The sequence below is a fragment of the Schistocerca nitens genome, chromosome 2 (genome assembly GCF_023898315.1).
Source record: "Schistocerca nitens isolate TAMUIC-IGC-003100 chromosome 2, iqSchNite1.1, whole genome shotgun sequence".
In the NCBI taxonomy this organism is placed as follows: domain Eukaryota; kingdom Metazoa; phylum Arthropoda; class Insecta; order Orthoptera; family Acrididae; genus Schistocerca; species Schistocerca nitens.
Window position 1 is genome coordinate 671,082,954 of NC_064615.1, and position 20,562 is coordinate 671,103,515.

The 20,562-nt window shown below is 41.6% G+C and overlaps 1 protein-coding gene across 1 annotated transcript in view; it reads right to left on the reverse strand.

Moving 5' to 3' along the window:
* Positions 1–20,562, reverse strand: part of LOC126235234 (sialin-like) — a 168,376-nt gene that overhangs the window by 14,810 nt on the left and 133,004 nt on the right. The window contains exon 8 of the mRNA XM_049943966.1: positions 16,810–16,965. Coding sequence (XP_049799923.1) covers positions 16,810–16,965 — 156 coding nt within the window. The remainder of the gene's footprint in view (positions 1–16,809; positions 16,966–20,562) is intronic.

Here is a 20,562-nt window from a genome sequence, read left to right on the forward strand (position 1 = left end):
TGCGTAAATATCATATAACTAGATAAAATTTTGGCTTTGCACTGACCTTTCAATAACCTAATATATAAAATACAGTAAGCAATACAAATTCTTTCATACATGGCGCTGTGGCTCAGTGTAGCCACCTTTCATATGCCCTTCCTCCACGGGCTAGAATTTGATGGTATTTTTGCCAGCATTGGTGGTGAAAATACCACCAAATTCGTCAAAAAAATACAGACAAAAATAAAAGATAATATTAATGCGTAAATATCATATAACTAGATAACATTTTGGCTTTGCACTGACCTTTCAATAACCTAATATATAAAATACAGTAAGCAATACAAATTCTTTCATACATGTGACTTTACATAATAGTTTACACAAGTATTATGTGGTTAAACAGTTCAATCAATAGCGTCAGCAATGACGAATATGTGCAGGTAAGAGTCTCATAACTTTTCACAAACAGTAATACACAAAAAATCAGTTTATACAAATATTTACATAAACGCTTTCCATAGCCCAAGAAACAAGTAGTTGACAGTTCCAGCAGTAGCACCCAGCAATGGTCAACAGGTGCAAATACCAACAAGTGACATTTTTTCAGTAGAAACGGTCCATCAGTGGCATCCAGTAATGTTGAATAGGTGCAGACAGCAACAAGTAACACCATTTCAGTATAAGCAGTTCCATTAGTGGCACCAGCAATGTTGAGCAGGTGCACACAGCAACAGGTGACATCTTTTCAGTAGAAGCAGTCCAACAGTGGCACCCAGCAATGTTGAGCAGGTGCCGACACCAACAAGTGACATCATTTCGGTAGAAGCAGTCCATCAGTGGCACCCAGCAATGTTGAGCAGGTGCAGACATCAACAAGTAACACCATTTCAGTATAAGCAGTTCCATTAGTGGCACCAGCAATGTTGAGCAGGTGCTGATATCAACAGGTGACATCTTTTCAGTAGAAGCAATCCATCAGTGGCACCCAGCAATGTTGAGCAGGTGCAGACACCAACAAGTGACATCATTTCAGTAGAAACAGACCATCAGTGGCACCCAGCAATGTTGAGCAGGTGCAGACACCAACAAGTGACATCATTTCAGTAGAAACAGACCATCAGTGGCACCCAGCAATGTTGAACAGGTGCAGACATCAACAGGTGACATCTTTTCAGTAGAAGCAGTCCATCAGTGGCACCCAGTAATGTTGATCAGGTGCTGACCACAGTCCATAAAATTCACTATCACTAATCACACTGTTCATCAGCAGAAATTAAACATGTCCTAGTGGCACCAATCATGTAGAAAAAGTGCAAGTAACAAGCCATAATATTCACTATCACTAATTAGACAGTTCATCAGAGTTCATTAGCAGAAATTAAACATTTTCAAGTGGCACCAATCATGTAGAAAAAGTGCAAGTAACAGTCCATAATATTCACTATCACTAATTAGACAGTTCATCATACAAATAATAATAAACACACAAATGATATCATGTAATTGTCATATTAACTATTACAATACACAAATAGCAGTAAACCTATAATATTTATGGGTGTCAGTGCAAGCCACAACAAACAAGTAAAATAATATTTAGGAGATAGGTTGGGATCACTTCTCTGGGATTATAAAAGTAAAACACACAAAACACACTCACTCATCTTTCATCCACATTAGTGCTACTGTGTAATTGAATAGTGTTAACTGTGTAACTGCAATTCTGTCAAAATTTTATGTTCATCATGTGTATTAAGTAGTAGTGGCAGCAATGTATAACAGTCAATAATAGTTAGTCAACGTCATAGTCATCATGTCAAGACCAATGTTTGGCAAGCCAGATCAAAATGTACGGTTGCTGAACAACTGTCAGTGAGCCAAGATATGCAATTACTTCCTCTCTTCAAAAAAAAGTATATACTGCTTAGTGATTTCACAAAGTGTGTGTGTAGACAATCTTCTTTCTACTTGAGTGTTCTAGTCTGCCATCTTCATCCTCCTTGTTCCATATAGACCAACAAAAAAAATATGCTCCTCACTTACTTTACCTCTTATCCACCAAACTCCAATAATCATCAGCATCACATAATCTCAATACTTCACTAATACCTCTTATGTCGATACATATAAACCTTATCATCAATAATACCTCTTCAATACGTCGATACATATAAACCTTATCATCAATATCATTAACATTACCTCTTGTCCACGAAAACTCCAATAAACATCATCATCACTTAATCTTAATACTTCAATAATACCTCTTCAATACGTCGATACATATAAACCTCAGCACCAATATCATTTCACTTCCATAAGAACTCTTCCTCTAGTCAGTCTCCTCGAACAAGTACAGACAAAATCCTAGTGCAAACTTCAATTCATCATCCCATACAATCCGAAGACACAGTGTCCACACACCTCTGTGTAATCCATCTGACCCAAATTTTCTACTCATTATAAATTATAAGATACATTTTGGTTCCTTGTCCATCATTAAATAAAAGAAATGCATACATGACCTCTAACAGCCTTTAGTTCGAAGAACTTTCAGTAATTAAGTACGATTACGGAGTGTTAATGATCATAATATTTCACAGTGTGTACACCACTTCAAGAATCATGGCAAACAGAAGCAAACATGTGGAGTATTTCTTGTGTCAAGTGTCACTTCCTATTTCAATTACTCACGAAAAATGCAGTGTAATAACTGTCAATGGTCTAACCTAGTGTTGGTATGTCATGTCGTTAGCTTCCTTCCTATTAGCATAAATTTATACAGCTTCCATAAAACCTCCAGCTCATGTGACTTCTATGCAGTTTCTTGTACCAATGTCGTTCGTAGAATTATAGCAGTTCATTTTCTTATCTTAAAAATATAAGGCACTGAGCATAAGCAAAACATGCAATAGCGAGTAAATATACCAGTGGAGAACAGAATGTCAACGAGTGGATGCAGCACAATTACTACAACGAGGCTCCGTCAAGCGAACAATCTATAATTGACACCATGGTGTGACCTAAACTCCATGTTCGTACACCGTATATCAGTATTTCTATACACCAAATTAAAGAGTACTTATGACAACAAACAGAAATGTGTAAATATGCAATCCATACGCACAGCAGCAAACATATATCTTACGTAATAAACAAGTCATTAGCATCATATCAGCATAAGCAAATAAATGTTCGTGTGTCATCTTAATAAGTAAACATGAAGGCGCAAGCAGATAAATCACAAAGTATAACTTACATACATAACCACAGTCAGCACAATTAATCAGTTGACAATTACAATTTAAATAAATAAGCACAGCAGGCACATAATAAAAAATATGACATCAGTGAAAAGGCATAGCAGCCAAGCGATGCATAATATACACAAGTAATAACACTGTTCATTAATCAATAATTGTCAAAATCAGCAAATGTGCACAAGCACGTCGCTTCACAAGTAAATTCATAGAACATGAAATTAGCACAAAGTATGAATCACGTAATCGCGAGCAGCAAATTACATCTAAAATACGTACCTAAGTGGAATTATGTTACCTGAAAAATAAACTCAATTAATAGTTACCCTTTTTTAGTTTATTACTTTTTTTTTTTTAAATTACATTCTTCCTGAAATTTTCTCCATAGCAAGTCGTCTTAACGTCGGACACGCACAGAATTTACCTGAAGGTCTTAAATATTTTATACAACCATATCCCGAAAAATACTGAACGTTAATAACATAATTTATGAAGTCACCATAGCTTCATACAGAATTTAGTCGGAGAAATTAGACTGTGTATTTGTTTACGTCTCTCAGTGCATTCGCACTGTGCGCTCGATCAGCTGTCGACGCGTGGCGTAGAAAGTGATTGTTTGCGGTCAACGACTGCCTTGTGCGGCGTGCAGACTTCACTGTTGCTTTGAGTATCTGCCGCCGCCGGAACACGGCGCGGTATCCTTGCATTCTCTGCATGTTTACGTATAACTGTTGGTTTCTCAAAAGTATGTCATTCCACAAAAAATTTTATTTTCGATATATGATGTATTCCTTTAGAGCGCCGAGATTTAAGAGTTTCTACTTCAACAGTGTTATCATGAATAATTTTGCGAATTCTATATGGACCGTTATAAAGCAGAAAAAATTTGCGACATAAGCCTTTTCCTTTATGAGACAAACGATGAGACTTAATTAACACCTTTTGACCAACTGACAAAATTTTTAAACGACGAGGACGTTTAGCTGATTTCTCTCTTCTTGCAGCCGCAGACGCAATATTTCGTAGAGCCAGGTTGACATCTTCAGAATGCCGCAGTTTCCGTGAAGGCGGAAAAGGAACGATTTCAGAAATGCGATTTGTTGGTACTTTATTTTTTAATATCAATAGAGGCGGTAAAGAAGTTGAGTCATTAGGAAGTTCATTCAGAATGTTTTGAAAAATATGAAGATACTGATCCCAAGTTCTGTGATTCTGATGACAATAAAGACGGCACAATTTATTGACTTCCTTCATCCATCTCTCTGAAGCATTAGATTGAGGGTGAAAAAGTGAAATAAAAATTGGTTTAATCTTGCGACGCCGTAGAGTACGAAGCCAAATTTTAGAGCGAAACTGTGATCCATTATCTGATATTACCTTATCAACATGACCAACTTCTTTAAGAAAATGTTTGATGAAAGCGTTAGATACTGAACGAGCTGTTGCTTTGCGTAAAGGTGTAAAACACACATATTTTGATGTCAATTCAGCTGCTACGAAAATGTACGCAAAACCATTAGTAGAACGAACCACTGGACCGAACAAATCGACTGCAGCCATGTCCTTTAATTTCGCTGGAATGATAGGAAACAACGGTGCTCTGTGAGAAACAGTTGGCGGCTTAGCTTTTTGACATCATTTGCATTTGGCAAGAACAGATCGAATACGTTTTTCCATATTACTGAAGTAGCAATTTTCTCGTAATTTATGAAAGCATTTTCTGGGACCAAAGTGCGCATAACTGAAATGTGTGTACCAAATCAATTTATTGACCCACTCATCAGGAATACAAACTAACCAAACAGAGTTGTCGACCGATTTTCGTTTGAAAAGAATATCATTGCGAACTAAATAATACTGTCTGATCGCTACGCTTTACTTTCTCCTTCACTTCTCCTTAATGTCCTTCCAGATTGGATCCTTGTTTTGCTCCTTAGCGATGTCCTGGAGCGAAGACGAAATAAAATTCTCAAACGCAACACCTTGAATGTACATCAAACAATAATGGTTTTCTTTGCAGTCCTCTTCAGCACTTTGTTTCAAACCCATAGGTGCACGTGATAAAGCATCAGCAACAATATTTGAAGATCCCTGTATGTAAACAATACTAAAATCAAATTCCTGTAGGTACAACGCCCATCGTGACAATCTGCCATGAGTTAATTTAGTTGACATAAGAAATTCCAAAGCTCGATGATCAGTGTAAACCTTAGTATGTCTACCGAACAAAAATGTGCGAAATTTTGTGAAAGCCCAAACAACAGCCAAAGCTTCAAGTTCCGTAATCGAATAATTCTTTTCGGATTTAGAGAGAACACGACTTCCAAATGCAATAGTCTTCTGTACTACAACGCCGTTTTCTTCTATCTCTTGAAATAAATGTGCACCTAGGCCTTTGTATGATGAGTCCGTCGCCAAACAAAAATCTTTAGATAAATCTGGATGTGAAAGAAGTGGAGCAGCAACTAAAGCATCACGAAGTTGTTCAAATTCTGACTGAGCTTCCTCATCCCAACACCAATTAGAATTTTTTCCAGATAGTTCAAATAAACGAGGTGTGGCCAAATTGTCCAATCTAACAAAGCGTCTAAGAAAATTACAGACACCAAGGAAACTACGAACATCACGTTTTGTAGTAGGAACAGCATAATTACGAATTGCGTCTAGCTTTTCTGGATCAGGAAGAATACCTTCTGTAGAAATAATGTGACCGAGAAATTTCACCTGAGAACGACCAAATTCAGATTTTTCCAAGTTCACTGTCATGCCAACCCGTGCAAAAATACGTAATAATGAATCCAAAATTTTGTTATGCTCACTCCAAGAACGTTTAGCAATAAGAATATCGTCAACATATGAAGTAATATTGTCACGAAGATAAACAGGTAAAATTTCATTTAAACTACGAAAGAATGCTGCAGAAGATACAGTAAGTCCAAACGGTAATTTCCGAAACTGGTAACAGTTACCAAAGGCTAAAAAGGCAGTATATTTTCTACAATCAGGGTGGAGTTCTAGTTGCCAAAAACTTGCGCGCATATCAATCGTGGATAAAACTTTAATTCCATGGAAATGTTGAAGAAGTTCATCTAAATTTTGTGGACGGTCAGTTTCAGGAATAATAATATTATTTATCTGTCTGGAATCCAGAACCAAACGAATTGACTCATCCTTTTTAAGAACAACGTGTAATGGGCTGGTATAAGGGCTGACTGCTGGCTCAATAATGCCCTAATCTAACATGTATTGAAGTTCATTCTTAAACTTGTCTCTATAGGCCAAAGGAATAGCGTACGTTTTCCGCGAAATGGTGTGTGTTCTTTTACTTTAAATAAATATTGTAAGCCTTGTATAGTTCCTGTGTGATGACTAAACACTGTAGCATGTGAAGTCAAAATATGGTGCAGCTCTTCTCTTGCAACGTCATCTGGCACTTCAGCTTTTTTAACCTTTTCATTAATTAATTCTTCGCTACTAATTATATCCTCCATCGCGTCTCTGTATCTATTGTCATTGTCATGAATAAACACACTGTCGTCATAATGCTCAACGAAAACATCAGAAGTAAGAAACCTTAAACATTTTGTATCTGATTCAGATCTTGCTAAACACTCGAAAAATTTCAAACATTTCGGCATTCCAGCAACAGTCAAATTCACACTTCCTTCTTTAAAGTTCAAAATTGCCTTATGTGTGTTAAGAAACTCCATACCTAATATAATCTGTGTACTGAGTAATGGAACAATAATAAAATTAGCAGACAATTCGTATCCTTGACAAATAAAATTTAGGTTGGTCTGTTGTTTAACTTCCACACCTTTTCCAGAAATCGCTCCTCGAATTGTAGTTTTAGAAATAGGTAACACAGGACAGGCAATAGTTCTTTCACATATACGAAAAACTGATTCACTAATGACGTTCAATGGGCTCCCAGAATCTAAAACTGCAGTGAACTTATTCTTACCCACACAATAACAGGATGTAAAAATGCGTCTACATTATTTTCCTTTTCGCCTAGCAAAATGTCTCTCATATCTTCCAGGCGTACGTAGTGTAAAGTTGTAGTGTCATTACTTTCTGAACCGTCTATATTGCTGCCAGAAGCCGAAGCTGCAAGTCATGGTCGATTGTTTGCGTCACGTCTTTGATTATTCCCGTCATTTCGCGGATCAATTTCTACTATTTCCACTTGTCTCTCTGAATTTCTGTCACGCGGAGGATGCCAATTAGGTCCTTCCTGTCTGTTAGATGCAAATTCTTGGTTGTGTCTGTTATTAAAATTTCTGTTTTCCTGTCTGTCTGCATAACTACTTCTTGTATAATTTCGACTGTCACTTCTGAAATTATTGTTAGACCTACTACCCTGGTTATTTCTGTAGTAAGAGTTTCTATTATTGTATGGATAATTTCTGTCTTGATGATACCGATTACTGTTTCCGTATGATTGATCATTCCGGTACGAATTACCGTTACTATAATTGTCTGTGTGATTTCTGTTAGAACGTCTGTTATTGTCATAAGGCTGGTATCTATTGTCCTGTCTGTTACGTCTGTCATTCTCAAAGTTACCCATATAACGCCCGTTCCGATCACTATCCCTTTTCTCTGAAAATCTATCGTAATTACTGTTACTGAAAAAGTTACAAGAAGTCCCGTCGTCGTTGTCATACTCAAGTTCTTGTAACAAAGTCTTAAAAGTCTCAATGTCGTCTTTACATCTTCCAGCTAAAGCAATTTGTCTTATGGATTGTGGCAGCTTAGTTAAACAAATGCGAATTAATTCAGTCGGGCTATAAGGGTTGGACAGGAACTGATTCTTTCGAATCATGTCTTCAAAGTATTCTGCCGGCGTGCGGAACTCAGACTGTTTAAAATTACGCTGCATAATCAGACTATGTTTGACTCTGTCTTGTGTGTTTTCGGACCAATATGCCGATAGAAATGCATGATAAAAATCATTCAGATTATTACAATCTCTAATGAGTGAGCGCATCCGCGTCGCCGGTTCGTTTTCTAAATATCCACACATAAATTCCAGTTTATGACTTAGTGGCCAATTTGGTGGGAGTGCGTACAATTGATCTAACCATGCACATGGATGTATGTCATTCTTAGAATTGCGGAAGATCTTAAATTTCCGAACAGTCAAAAAGTGTTTATAGTCAAAGTTTTCGCCTCGTGGCGACAAAGACCTACCGCGTCTGTCCCAGTTTGAATGTCGATTATTGTCAAGTTCGCGCGCCTGGCGCTCTCTTGTTGCATCCCGTAAATGAAAGAAATTACTTTCTTCAAACCCTTCTGCTATCTGTGATTCTAAATTTCTTCTACTGTCCTTTCCTACAATTTCGCCTTCGATTTGTTTGACTTGCTTTTGTAATGCCTCAAATTCCCTTTTCACGCGTTCATTAAACTTTCCCTGATTTTCAACATGCTTATTTATGTTCTGGTACTCTTCGGTTTCTGCAAATGGTAATGGAGCTGTATCATCCGAATCTCTGTCCCCATTTAAACTAAGACTTATCGATTTATCTGTAATCTCCTCAACTCTTTCCGATAAGTCACCTATTTGTTCTTTCTGATTATTTACGTCTTCCGTAAGTGTCGCGACTCGGGTTTCGGTATTGTCACATTTAGTAGTTGATTGTTCACACTGTTGCGTTAAGTCATTTGGTACGGATTTCTCGATTCTTTCAAATACTCCTTCCTTATCGTGTGCACGTTGTAAATTTAACTCTGAAAAATTTTGTACTATCACGCGATCTTTTTCTTCCTGTTCTCTGTCCTGTTCCTCTTGTCTGATTTCTGTCGAAATTAAACTATTATTGTGAGAATTCAAAATCGGTTGTACTTCTTCTCTAATTTCTTTCTTTAACTCATCTTTCATGTTTTTGAAACATGTCCCTATTCGCGAATCTAACCGTGTTTCCATTGTTTTTAATTCAGATCCTAACTGTGATCCCAGTGAGTCTAACCGTGTTTCCATTGTTCCCATATCAGTTCTTAATTCAGATCCTAAAGTTCCCATATCAGTTTTTAATTCAGATCCCAAAGTTCCCATCTCTGTTTTTAATTCAGATCCAAACCGTGTTTCCATTGTTCCCATCCGTGTTTCCATTTGTGAGTCTAACCGTGTTGCCAAAGTTCCCATCTCTGTTTTAAATTCAGATCGTAACTGTGATCCCATTGTTCCCATCTCAGTTTTAAATTCAGATCGAAAATTTAATATTGCACTCATCAACTGCTCCATATTAACTTGTTCGAAATTCTTTTCGCCCCTAACATTTCCTGCAAAACCAGCTTCCTTCGTCATAGCTGTAAGGCTATCTGTGTTCGATACTATTATAGAATCTTCTGTCGTTTATCTCGTATTCTGAAAATTTTCTGATTGTGAAAATTTTTGAAATGGTTCTGGACTATTTTCCCTGCTTATTATATTGTTTTCAACTTCATTATTCATCATACTGTTGTCCTGTGTTGGCGAGTTCGCCATGTCAACAATTTCGTCATTCTGACTATCCATCATTTTTGCCCTTTTCATTGATCACGTAAACATTTACAAAATATACAAAACTCGTCACTATATGAAAATTACACACAATGACACTTTATCTCCAACAATACCATTCACACGAAATGTTTCCCTCAAACACGATTAACGAACAATTGAAATCTTCCTAACTGCACAAAATTGTCAAACCCGTATACAAGATAACAAAATTAAATTTTGCAAAATAAAATACCATTAGAAGAATGACAATTACCAAATCTACACATGCAAAATAGACTACAATTACTAAACTACAAATTACTACAACAATACTACTGTCTACTATTTTTACAATCAGAAGAATTCCAAGGGACGATCCTGGCAGGGTCGCCACGTGCATGGGGGCTTAATTATAATAAAATGCTAATAATTTTAATTTTTTGATTTAGTAGCTGTCTGTCCGATTACGAAGTCTCGTAAACGGTAGGCCCTGACTAGTTTTTGTACGCAATCTGACTGCATGGAACAACAACAAAGAATGAAATTAAAATTTTCGTTAACACAATTAATTAATTAATTAAGTCCCCAGCAACTATAAAACCTACGAAACCAAGACACAAGTGTAATTGTTCTGTGTGTGGAAGTGTGACTCAACGTACACATCTGGCACAGTTCTTCTTCAATAAGACAAGAAATTTTAAATATCATTTATACTGAAGTAATTAAAAAATAGAAATACTATAATTGCGTCAGAAACCCAGAATTACACTCTAATCCAAGAACACAAGCCAGATGCTTTGTTGACTGAACCTGTAATGACGCATTATTCAGGACATTGAAATAATGAGAAAAAAAAGAATAAGAGTTTGTTACCTTATATATATTGACGAAAAGCACTATAAACATTACAGCATCTCCATTAGAACAACATCCGCTGTCCATCCCATCAAACAACTGCACAAAACATGGAACAAACACTTTTCATTACGACATCTCAGCGAGCACTGCGCTCCGCTACCTCTCAATAATCACAGCCTACTACGAGTTCTGAACAAGCACTGCCTACCACGACATCTCAAGAATCACTGCCAGTGGAGGCGGCGGAACAATACTCTCTAGCGCGATCTCTGGCGCTGTGGCTCAGTGTAGCCACCTTTCAGTATTCAACATCTGACATCCGCGCCGTTTTCGCCTCAGTCAAATGGTGCCGCTGAACGATTGGTCCGGACTTTCAAGTCACAGATGTTGAAGTTGAAAGAGTCGCATTCTCGGGAGGACGCGTTATTGCTCTTTTTGTCCTCGTATCGCTCTCAGCCCCGCGATGCCCGCTCGCCGGCTGAGTTGCTCCACGGTCGTTCTCATCGAACCTTGATGTCTTTGCTGCATCCGCCGCATCAGGTTCCTGTGCAGCGGCAGACTCCTGCTTTTGCTCCTGGCGACGTTGTCTTCTATCGCAACTATCGAGGTTCACGGCGTTGGCTCGCAGGACGCATTCTTCGCTGCCTCGGCCGCGCGATGTATTTGGTTTTGGGGGCCTCTGGTGTGGTGCATCGGCATCTCAATCAGCTGCGCCTCTGTCGTCGCACGGGTTCTGCCGCTCCTCGTCTGCTTTCAGCGACGGTGCCGTCCGGTCAGCGCCCTGGGGACCCATCTACTGGCTCGCCTCATCCCCAGGTGTTACCGACGCTGCCTTCCATTTTGCCTCATGGCGACGCGCCGCTGCCGCCGCCGCCGCCGCCGCCGCCTGTTCTCCCGCCGGCGCCGCCCGCAATGGACGCTTCGCTGCAGCCGCCCAGCGCCTCCCTGGGTCACGCGCCGCCGATAGCTTCCCGTGACCAGATGTCCTCCGCCATGGAACTCTTGCCCGTTCCGGACCAGATGTCGTCATCGCGCGTCAGATCCCCCGACGCAATCGAGGTCGACCCTTCGGCCCCTCCTGTCTCATTACGGGCGCATACACCGCATGTTGACGTGCACCCTGGACTAGGTTTTCAGGCGTTTCCTAGCTCCCCTCGGACCGAATGGCCGGGTGCGGGTGGCACAGCCTCGCCTGTTGTTCGGCTCCCCACCTCGTCGCATACGTCAACATGGGGTCCTCCCCACGGCGGGCGGAAGCCTTATAACACGACCGTTCGCCGATTTGCGGGGGAGGAATGTGGTGTCACCGCCAGACACCACACTTGCTAGGTGGTAGCTTAAATCGGCCGCGGTCCATTAGTACATGTCGGACCCGCGTGTCGCCACTGTCAGGATCGCAGATCGAGCGCCACCACACGGCAGGTCTCGAGAGACTTACTAGCACTCGCCCCAGTTGTACGACGACGTTGCTAGCGACTACACTGACGAAGCCTTTCTCTCATTTGCCGAGAGACAGTTAGAATAGCCTTCAGCGAAGTCCATGGCTACGACCTAGCAAGGCGCCATTTGTAACATTGCATGTATCTAAAGAGTCTCACTTGTATCGCCACAATCTCCAGATGGCTCATCAAGAACGATGTATACAAAGGATGGATTAAAGTTAAGTATTATAGCAGCTACGTACTTTTCTTTATAACATTCATTATGTATCCTGTTTCAGACCTCACTCCATCCTTCGTGAGTTAGCGCGTGCATCTTGGCCGCCTCTTTCAATTAGTGTGCGTAGTGTTGGCAAGTCTGTCGACACAACACTTAAAGTTTCATTTACAGTAACACAGTAATAAGATTTATAATATATAAGTAGAACCTACTTCCAAAAGCGTAAAACACCAGTGTGCGTTTGCTACGGCTGCTGAGTAGATATCGAGTTTGTCTTTGTTCACATCACGTTTATTCTTATAATGAACGAAATTAGGTAGTGAAAAATATCACCACAAGCCACATTGGACGACCTGACTAAGAATGAGGATGAGGGCAGTGTACCATAGGACAGACAGATTGGCCAACAAGAGACGGAGAATCGCAGCATAGGCCAGCGGCGCACATAGGGACGCAAGCAGTCCGAGAATTGTGAAGGTCTGATTCCGGAGGTCTCGGTGATATCGGAAACCAAGCTATGGCCCGCTGCTCAGTTCTCAATTTGCAGTTCTCGTTTATCAATTCCAACTTCTTGTTTCTCGCTTATTAGTTTTCGCTTATGAGGTCTCCTTCTTGGAACAATTCTTGTAGTTGTCGTTTCTTATTTCTCGCTTATTGGTTTCAACTTTTGAGTTCAGCGGATGTGTTTTCGTTTATACAGACAAAAAAGACAAAAGTTTTCGGTTGTGCGATTTATATTCGTTTCCATTTTTTCCTTGTGCCGCTTACTACACGAATTTGGAAAAACGTCGATTAGTGCACTTGTCAAATAGATTAGACCATTTCACTGAAAGATGTATTATAATATGTAATCGACACTAAAACTATAAATGAGAAACTAACTGTCTGTTACGCTTTCACGACTAAACTACTGAAACGATTTTGGTGAAATTTGATGTGAAGATAGCTTGAACGCTGAGATGAGCATAGGCTACTTTAGAAGTTTTGTAGTGCAACATATTCATTGATTTCAAGAATATAACGCGAAATATGGAACAATAATTACTCTTTGAAAAATCTATTTATTCTTTGACTTTTGAACTTAAGCTTATTTGTAAAGATGCTTTTATTGTTTGATGTGTTCTGCATAATACGATTCAGTGTAATGAATACAATATAATACAGTCCTCTACTTATTTAATCCATAGTTCCATACTAATATCAGCCGCAAGCCCATTGCATTTTAGCCGCTGAGCATCACGCGTCTTACAGATTCGAGATGCTTCAAGACTGACAACGACGGCGTCAGTTAAAGGCTGTACGACTAACGGAGAAACGTCGTACCTTTACATGTGGAACGTGGGAGGCTTTTGGTGAGGCTATATTTGATTATGATCTATTAACTGACTATGTTAATCATAATTAGTCATCTTAGGGGGATGGATAAAGAATGCACACACTACAATGCACTGAAGTGAAAGGAAGAAAAGGTTGGTATGTGCTGCTCTGGTGGAAAAATCTCACATCCAGAACTAGTGTGCCAAAGGAACCACAACTTCTGTACGAATTTAATAAATCGAGGCATGTTTTACACATGATTAGAAAATATAATGCATGCTTTCAGATTAGATGTACAGCAAAATCACAGAAACATGTTCATTATGTATCTACATACAGGCACTGCATACTTTTAGACATACATCTCTACACCACTATGTAAACAGACATTTATAAATTACTAGCTTACTTACTCACCATAAATCACTATAACAAAACTACTGACATTTGAGTGCAGCTGCAGGTAACAGTTAGTATATTATACTAGCTTTATCCCCACGTCTTCGCTCACGCAAGCGTTTGACACATTGCACACATCTCCTCCTCCTACTCCTCCCTCTCTGTGTCCACCACCCTTCGCCTCTATGTTCACTTCATTCTGCCATCTCTATCTGTCCAACTCCTCTTCTCCTTTTCCACCTGCTAATTGCCCCTCTACAACTTTCGCCTGCCTCCTGTACCTCTCCTCCTTCCCCTTCTCTCCATCCATCTCTTCCTACCTTCTCCCCCTCTGACCATATCCTCCTTTCCTCTTTTTCTGTACGTCTCCTCCTCCACCCCCTCACTTTGTCCATCTCCTCCTCCCCTCCATCTCTGTCCACCCCCTTCTCCCTCCTCTCTGTCCATCTCGTCCCCCTCCTTTCTTCATCCACATCATCCTCCCTCTGACACTACCCATCTCCTTATTCCCCCCCCCACACTCCTTTAGCCATGCTCACCCACAAGAGTAGTCCCTTTCAAGGCATGCCAAACTCCAAACTACCCTCATAACACACCTGCTGTGCAAGCCAGCCTACACAACAGGGGCAAAAAACTGTATTTTGCCTGTGTTTTCGCTCCTATAGGAACAAGGGGGTTATAACACCAATATTGCTGATAATCGTGAAGTTCGCTGTTTGTGTGCCACATTTGACTGAAATCGAGCCAAGGGTTCAGGAGATGATGCTGGACTCCCTTATTCAGTTTTTTTTTTCCACTGTGTACAAACACTAGGGGTTGATCAACGAGAGAATATGGAGCAAAAAAGGTGCACAATGGTACCATATTTGAATGAGAGCTTGCCCACATGGTGTTTAGTTATGGAGAGGCAAATGGCAATGGGCAGTGGGGAGCAAGGATGTATTAGGAGACTTATCTCTGCTGACAACTACCACAGTATTCAATGTTTGCAGCAGTGTTTCGCTGTTTGTCTGACACAGAGTCATTTCAGGAAGCAGGAAATCGTGAAGGACGCCCGGCCTGGAGGAAAACGTGATTAACACCGTGAAAGGCGACCACCGTGTCAATACCAGGCAGTTGGCCCGCCAGTACAGGGAAAGCCAGACAACCATGTGGAACATGCTCTATGACATTGTTACTACCCTATCACTTGCACTGTGTGCTGGGCTTACTAACGACATACTTTTCATATCAGGAGCAGTTTTATCACTGGTTTCTTCACCAGGCTACCATTATTCTGGGATTTGTGTCATCCATTCTATTTACAGATGAGGCCACCTTTACAGGGAGAGCTATCTTCAACTTTCATAACACTCATCAGTGGGATAATCTACAGAATCCCTATGTAATGGTGACAGCGAATCATCAGCATCGGTGCAGTCAGAATGTGGGGGCTGGGATAATTGGCGACTGTATTTTGGGACCAGTCTTCCTTTCACGTCGCCTAACAGGCCGTAACTACTGGCGTTTCTTGCAGGTGACTTTGCCTCCTCTGCTGGAAGAAGCGGCATCGATGATTCGAAGGGATATGTGGCTGACACATGATGGTGCTCCAGCCCACTTCGCTGTTACTGTCCAGTTGCATCCCAGTCGTGTCTTCTGTGATCGATGGATTGGGCGAGGGGGTGCAGCTGCATGACTTCCTCGTTCAATGGATCTCAACCCATGCTATTTCTGGTTATGGGGACATCTCAAACATATCGTGTCTGCAGAGCCCGTTCCAGATATGGAGACACTGGAGCAACGTGTTCATACTGCCTTTGACTTGTTCTAATGTGACCTGGCAGATGTGAATGTGTGAGACAGAACATGGTAGGGCACGTGCAAGTATGCGTTGAAGCATATGGAAACCATTTCTAACACATACTGTACGTGTGCCTGCATGCATTAGGCCGCAGTTTCTGTAACAATGTTGAATAAATGGTCTCTAGCATGGAAACCATGCATTTCCGGACCTAAGTTGTAAGTAGGCTGTTTAGGTTTTTTTATTGGTAACGCCACGTAGTGCTCTGTTTGAAAATCACTGGCTGTGCTGTGTGCAGTCTGTGGCCGGTTTGCATTGTTGTTTGCTATTGTAGTGTTGGGCAGCTGGATGTTAACAGCGCGTAGCGTTGCGCAGTTGGAGGTGAGCCGCCAGCAGTGGTGGATGTGGGGAGAGAAATGGCGGAGTTTTGAGAGCGGATGATCTGGACGTGTGTCCATCAGACACACAGTAAATTTGTAAGACTGGATGTCACGAACTGCTATATATATATATTATGACTTTTGAACACTATTAAGGTAAATACGTTGTTTGTTCTCTATCAAAATCTTTCATTTGCTAACTATGCCTATCAGTAGTTAGTGCCTTCAGTAGTTTGAATCTTTTATTTAGCTGGCAGTAGTGGCGCTCGCTGTATTACAGTAGTTCGAGTAACGAAGATTTTTGTGAGGTAAGTGATTTGTGAAAGGTTTAGGTTAATGTTAGTCAGGGCCATTCTTTTGTAGGGATTATTGAAAGTCAGATTGCGTTGCGCTAAAAATATTGTGTGTCAGTTTAGTGTTGATCAGAATAGATAAAGAGCGAAATGTCTGAGTACGTTCAGTCCTGCTCAGCTGTTTGAAAATCAAATAATGTAAGAGGTTTATCAGCACAGTCAATCATAAATTTTCTAAGGAGACGTTGCAAAGTTCATTCGACCTTTTTAGTTCTGTATACTCTCGCCGATCAATCCCTATAGTTTGTTCACGGCGGAAAAAATCACCCTGTATATTCGCAATGGCAAAGATGCAGAATTACGTTTTTGTGCAGACGTCGGTACTTACTGCAGAAGCTGGGACTGATATCTACCAGCGCGGCTAGCGGCCCCGTGGCGAGGGCGCCGTTGGCGGAGACGGCGGCCACCAGGAAGGCCGTGGCGGCGTCGCGGCTGCAGCCAGAGTAAGACAGGCCCGCCAGCAGCGCTGCCGACGCCAGCAGGTCTGCAACACGCCACACCCACACCTGCATCCACACTCCGCGATCCGCTGTCAAGTGCACTGCAGAGGGTATGTTGCGCTATATAGAGTATCAGGATTTCACCCCAACAGTCCGCTTAGTCTCTCTTTATTCCTGCACCGAGCGAGGTGGCGCAGTGGTTAGCACACTGGACTCGCATTCGGGAGGACGACGGTTCAATCCCGTCTCCGGCCATCCTGATTTAGGTTTTCCGTGATTTCCCTAAATCGCTTCAGGCAAATGCCGGGATGGTTCCTTTGAAAGGGCACGGCCGATTTCCTTCCCCATCCTTCCCTCCCCCGAGCTTGCGCTCCGTCTCTAATGACCTCGTTGTCGACGGGACGTTAAACACTCATCTCCTCCCCCTCCTCTTATTCCTGGCAAAGTACAGGGCTACTACAAATGATTCAGTCGTGTTCATATTTGTATATTTTCTAAAATATTACATGAATTGATATGATTTTTTTGACGAGAACCGTAAAGTCATCGAGTCTGCATTGTGCCCACCAGATGGCGTTGCGAGTGCAATGCTATGAAAAAATGGCGACAAAGCGAGAAAAGAGTTTTTGTGTGTTGGAATATGCGAGATGTTTATCTGGTATAATAGTGGAGTGTGCATGCATAGGAGATTATGGAAAAAAATCGCCATATGAACAGAACATTGTGCGTTGGTATCGACAATTTAAGGACACCGGTTGTCTCTGTAAACAGAAAAGTTCAGAATGGTTCAAATGGCTCTAAGCACTATGGGAGTTAACATCTAAGGTCATCAGTCCACTAGCACCTTGAATTACTTAAACCTAACTAATCTAAGGACATCACACACATCCATTCCCGAGGCAGGATTCGAACCTGCGACCGTAGCAGTCGCACGGTTCCGGACTGAAGCGCCTAGAACAGCTTTTTTTTTTTTATTCATTTTGTTCGATATAGTTCCTTGCGTTTGCTCTGCGTGGACATCGCAAGATATTTGTTGAAGTTGATTCTTTGACTCAGTTTTTTTTTTTATTACAGAGAGCGCGCAGCCCTCTGACCGAACACGCTGAGCTACCGTGCCGGCTACCAAGTATGTCAGATGCAACCGGGGAGAGCGTGGAGGAAAATTTCGTAGGCTGACCGAAAAAAATCAACGGTCCGCGCGAGCTACGAATTGGAATACCGCAGCAAACAGTGTGAAAGATTTTGCGAGGACGAAAACATTTCAAACCGTACCGTCTGCAGTTCGTGCGACCATTAATACCGAGCTGTTATGGCCGGCGCCTTCAATTGTGCATTGCAATTTTGGATGCACTTGACCATGAACATTTATATCCAAGCAGAATAATGTTCAAATGTGTGTGAATTCCTAAAGGACCAAACTATTGCGGTTGTCGGTCCCAAGACTTACACAGTAGTTAAACTACCTTAAACTAACTTATGCTAAGAGCAACACATACACACACACACGTACACACACACACTGTGAGGTAACGGGCGAGTTGTGACGCCCTGGGAATATTATATGTTCGGAATTGGGGCGGCCGCACAGGACGCTCGTCAAAGCCAGCAAACACGTGGTGCCAAACGTTAGACGGACGAGAGGGGTAGCCCCAGCACATGGTCCAGTCGCGTGGCTGGAAATCCCGCTATGACGAGGATGGTGCTTTGTGTCGATGATGGCGGACTTTTTGAAACCTTAATGGCAGACATTTCACAGTTCGTACAGAAATTAACAGTACTCAGATCAATCATGATATCTCAAAAAGAAACATGCAAATTACCATTATTTGCACGACGATTCTAATGGTGTAATCAGTTTTGTCTTTGTTAATATCCGATATATGCTATTCATGAAGAAATTGGTCGATTATTTAATGTGTTTTAGAAAGTACAGAGACATTAGGCTGCTGGCCTACCTTTGGCTTCTTTTCTTTAGATATATATTTATTTAATTGTTTATGTATTTAATAATGTGTGTTAGAGCGTGTTTATGGTCCAGCCGTAGGAATATTTATTTAATTTCAGTTATTTAAATGCAACTCCAGTATTTCGTATGTGTTTAAATATGTTTGTGAGTGTACGTTGGCTTGAAGACATGGCGCTAGCACTCTAGCCAATCACAGCGCTTGTGAATGGGGAGACTGGATGGAAGCGAGTTCGGAACGTGGCAGTTCTGGACAGTACGGCACAGGACACAGGATGTGTCGGGACGGTACGGCGCGAGGGACGGACAGTCGGCGGAAAGACTTGGGGTGGACCGAGCGAGGTGGCGCAGTGGTTAGCACACTGGACTCGCATTCGGGAGGACGACGGTTCAATCCCGTCTCGAGCCATCCTGATTTAGGTTTTCCGTGATTTCCCTAAATCGTTTCAGGCAAATGCCTGGATGGTTCCTTTGAAAGGGCACGGCCGATTTCCTTCCCCATCCTTCCCTAACCCGAGCTTGCGCTCCGTCTCTAATGACCTCGTTGTCGACGGGACGTTAAATAACACTAACCTAACCTAACTAACTTGGGGTGGGGCAGTTTGCACGTGATCGCGAGAGATAAGAGATACTTCGGAGTGCCGACTTGTGTGCTTGTGTGATTTCCGTGGCTTCTGCAGTGAAGACGAAGTACGCGTTTGGAAGTGAATATCTCGCGAGCTATGTTGTTGCTCATAGCTAATTGCGTGCAGTAGGAATCTAAAGTTTCCCTGTTATTCAACTTGTATTTTATTTAATTGCTGGACCATTGACACCAATAAGTGTTTTGCAGAAATATACCGCATTCTCAAAAGTACGTCTACTATCGTACTCATCATTTAAAGTCGTTAAGGTAGTACCTGCAGATTTTATTTAATTGCGATCTTTCATTAATAATTTTATATTTTACATTCATAATTCGCAATTGCCGAGTGATAGAAACCTTCGACCATTCGTTTCATGTGTGTATTCTTATCGTATACTGTAGATTCTGCAGTATTTGGCCTGTAATGTGGCAACTACGTATCTCAGCCCCTGGACAACGAAACCAGCCAAAACTTTCAATATCGCAACTCTGAGTCGGAGGGTGCGTAGTTGAGAGCCACCACCATTCATTAGTTATTTGAAAACCCGCAACACACACACACACACACCCATGCCCGAGGAAGGACTCGAACCTCCGGCGGGAGGGGACCTCCAAGCTAATACTGAGCGACACATCTACCTTCCATTTATCTGGAAAGGTTAATCTCCACGATGTGAGATTGTGGGCCACTAAACGTCCTCACATCCTTAACACTGTGGAGCACGAACGAGTTTCGCCGAAGGTTAATGATTTCTGCGAAATGTCATCAGGCGAAGCTGTATCGGCCGTTTTACTTCTGTCAGAAGACTCTTACGGACAACTCTTACCTCGATATGTTGCAGTTGTTGTTTACACCACTGACTGGTGATTCCGAGAATATCTTCCGACAAGACGGAGCACTCCCTCATTGGAGCGTCGATGTTCGTTGCTACCTAAATGACCAACTTCGGTTCGCCGGACCGCCTGGAAAATGATGTAGCACTGCTCCTTTGGCACACAGGGTCTCCTGACCTAACGTCTTGTAACTTTTTTCTTCGGGAAAAAGTGCGAACC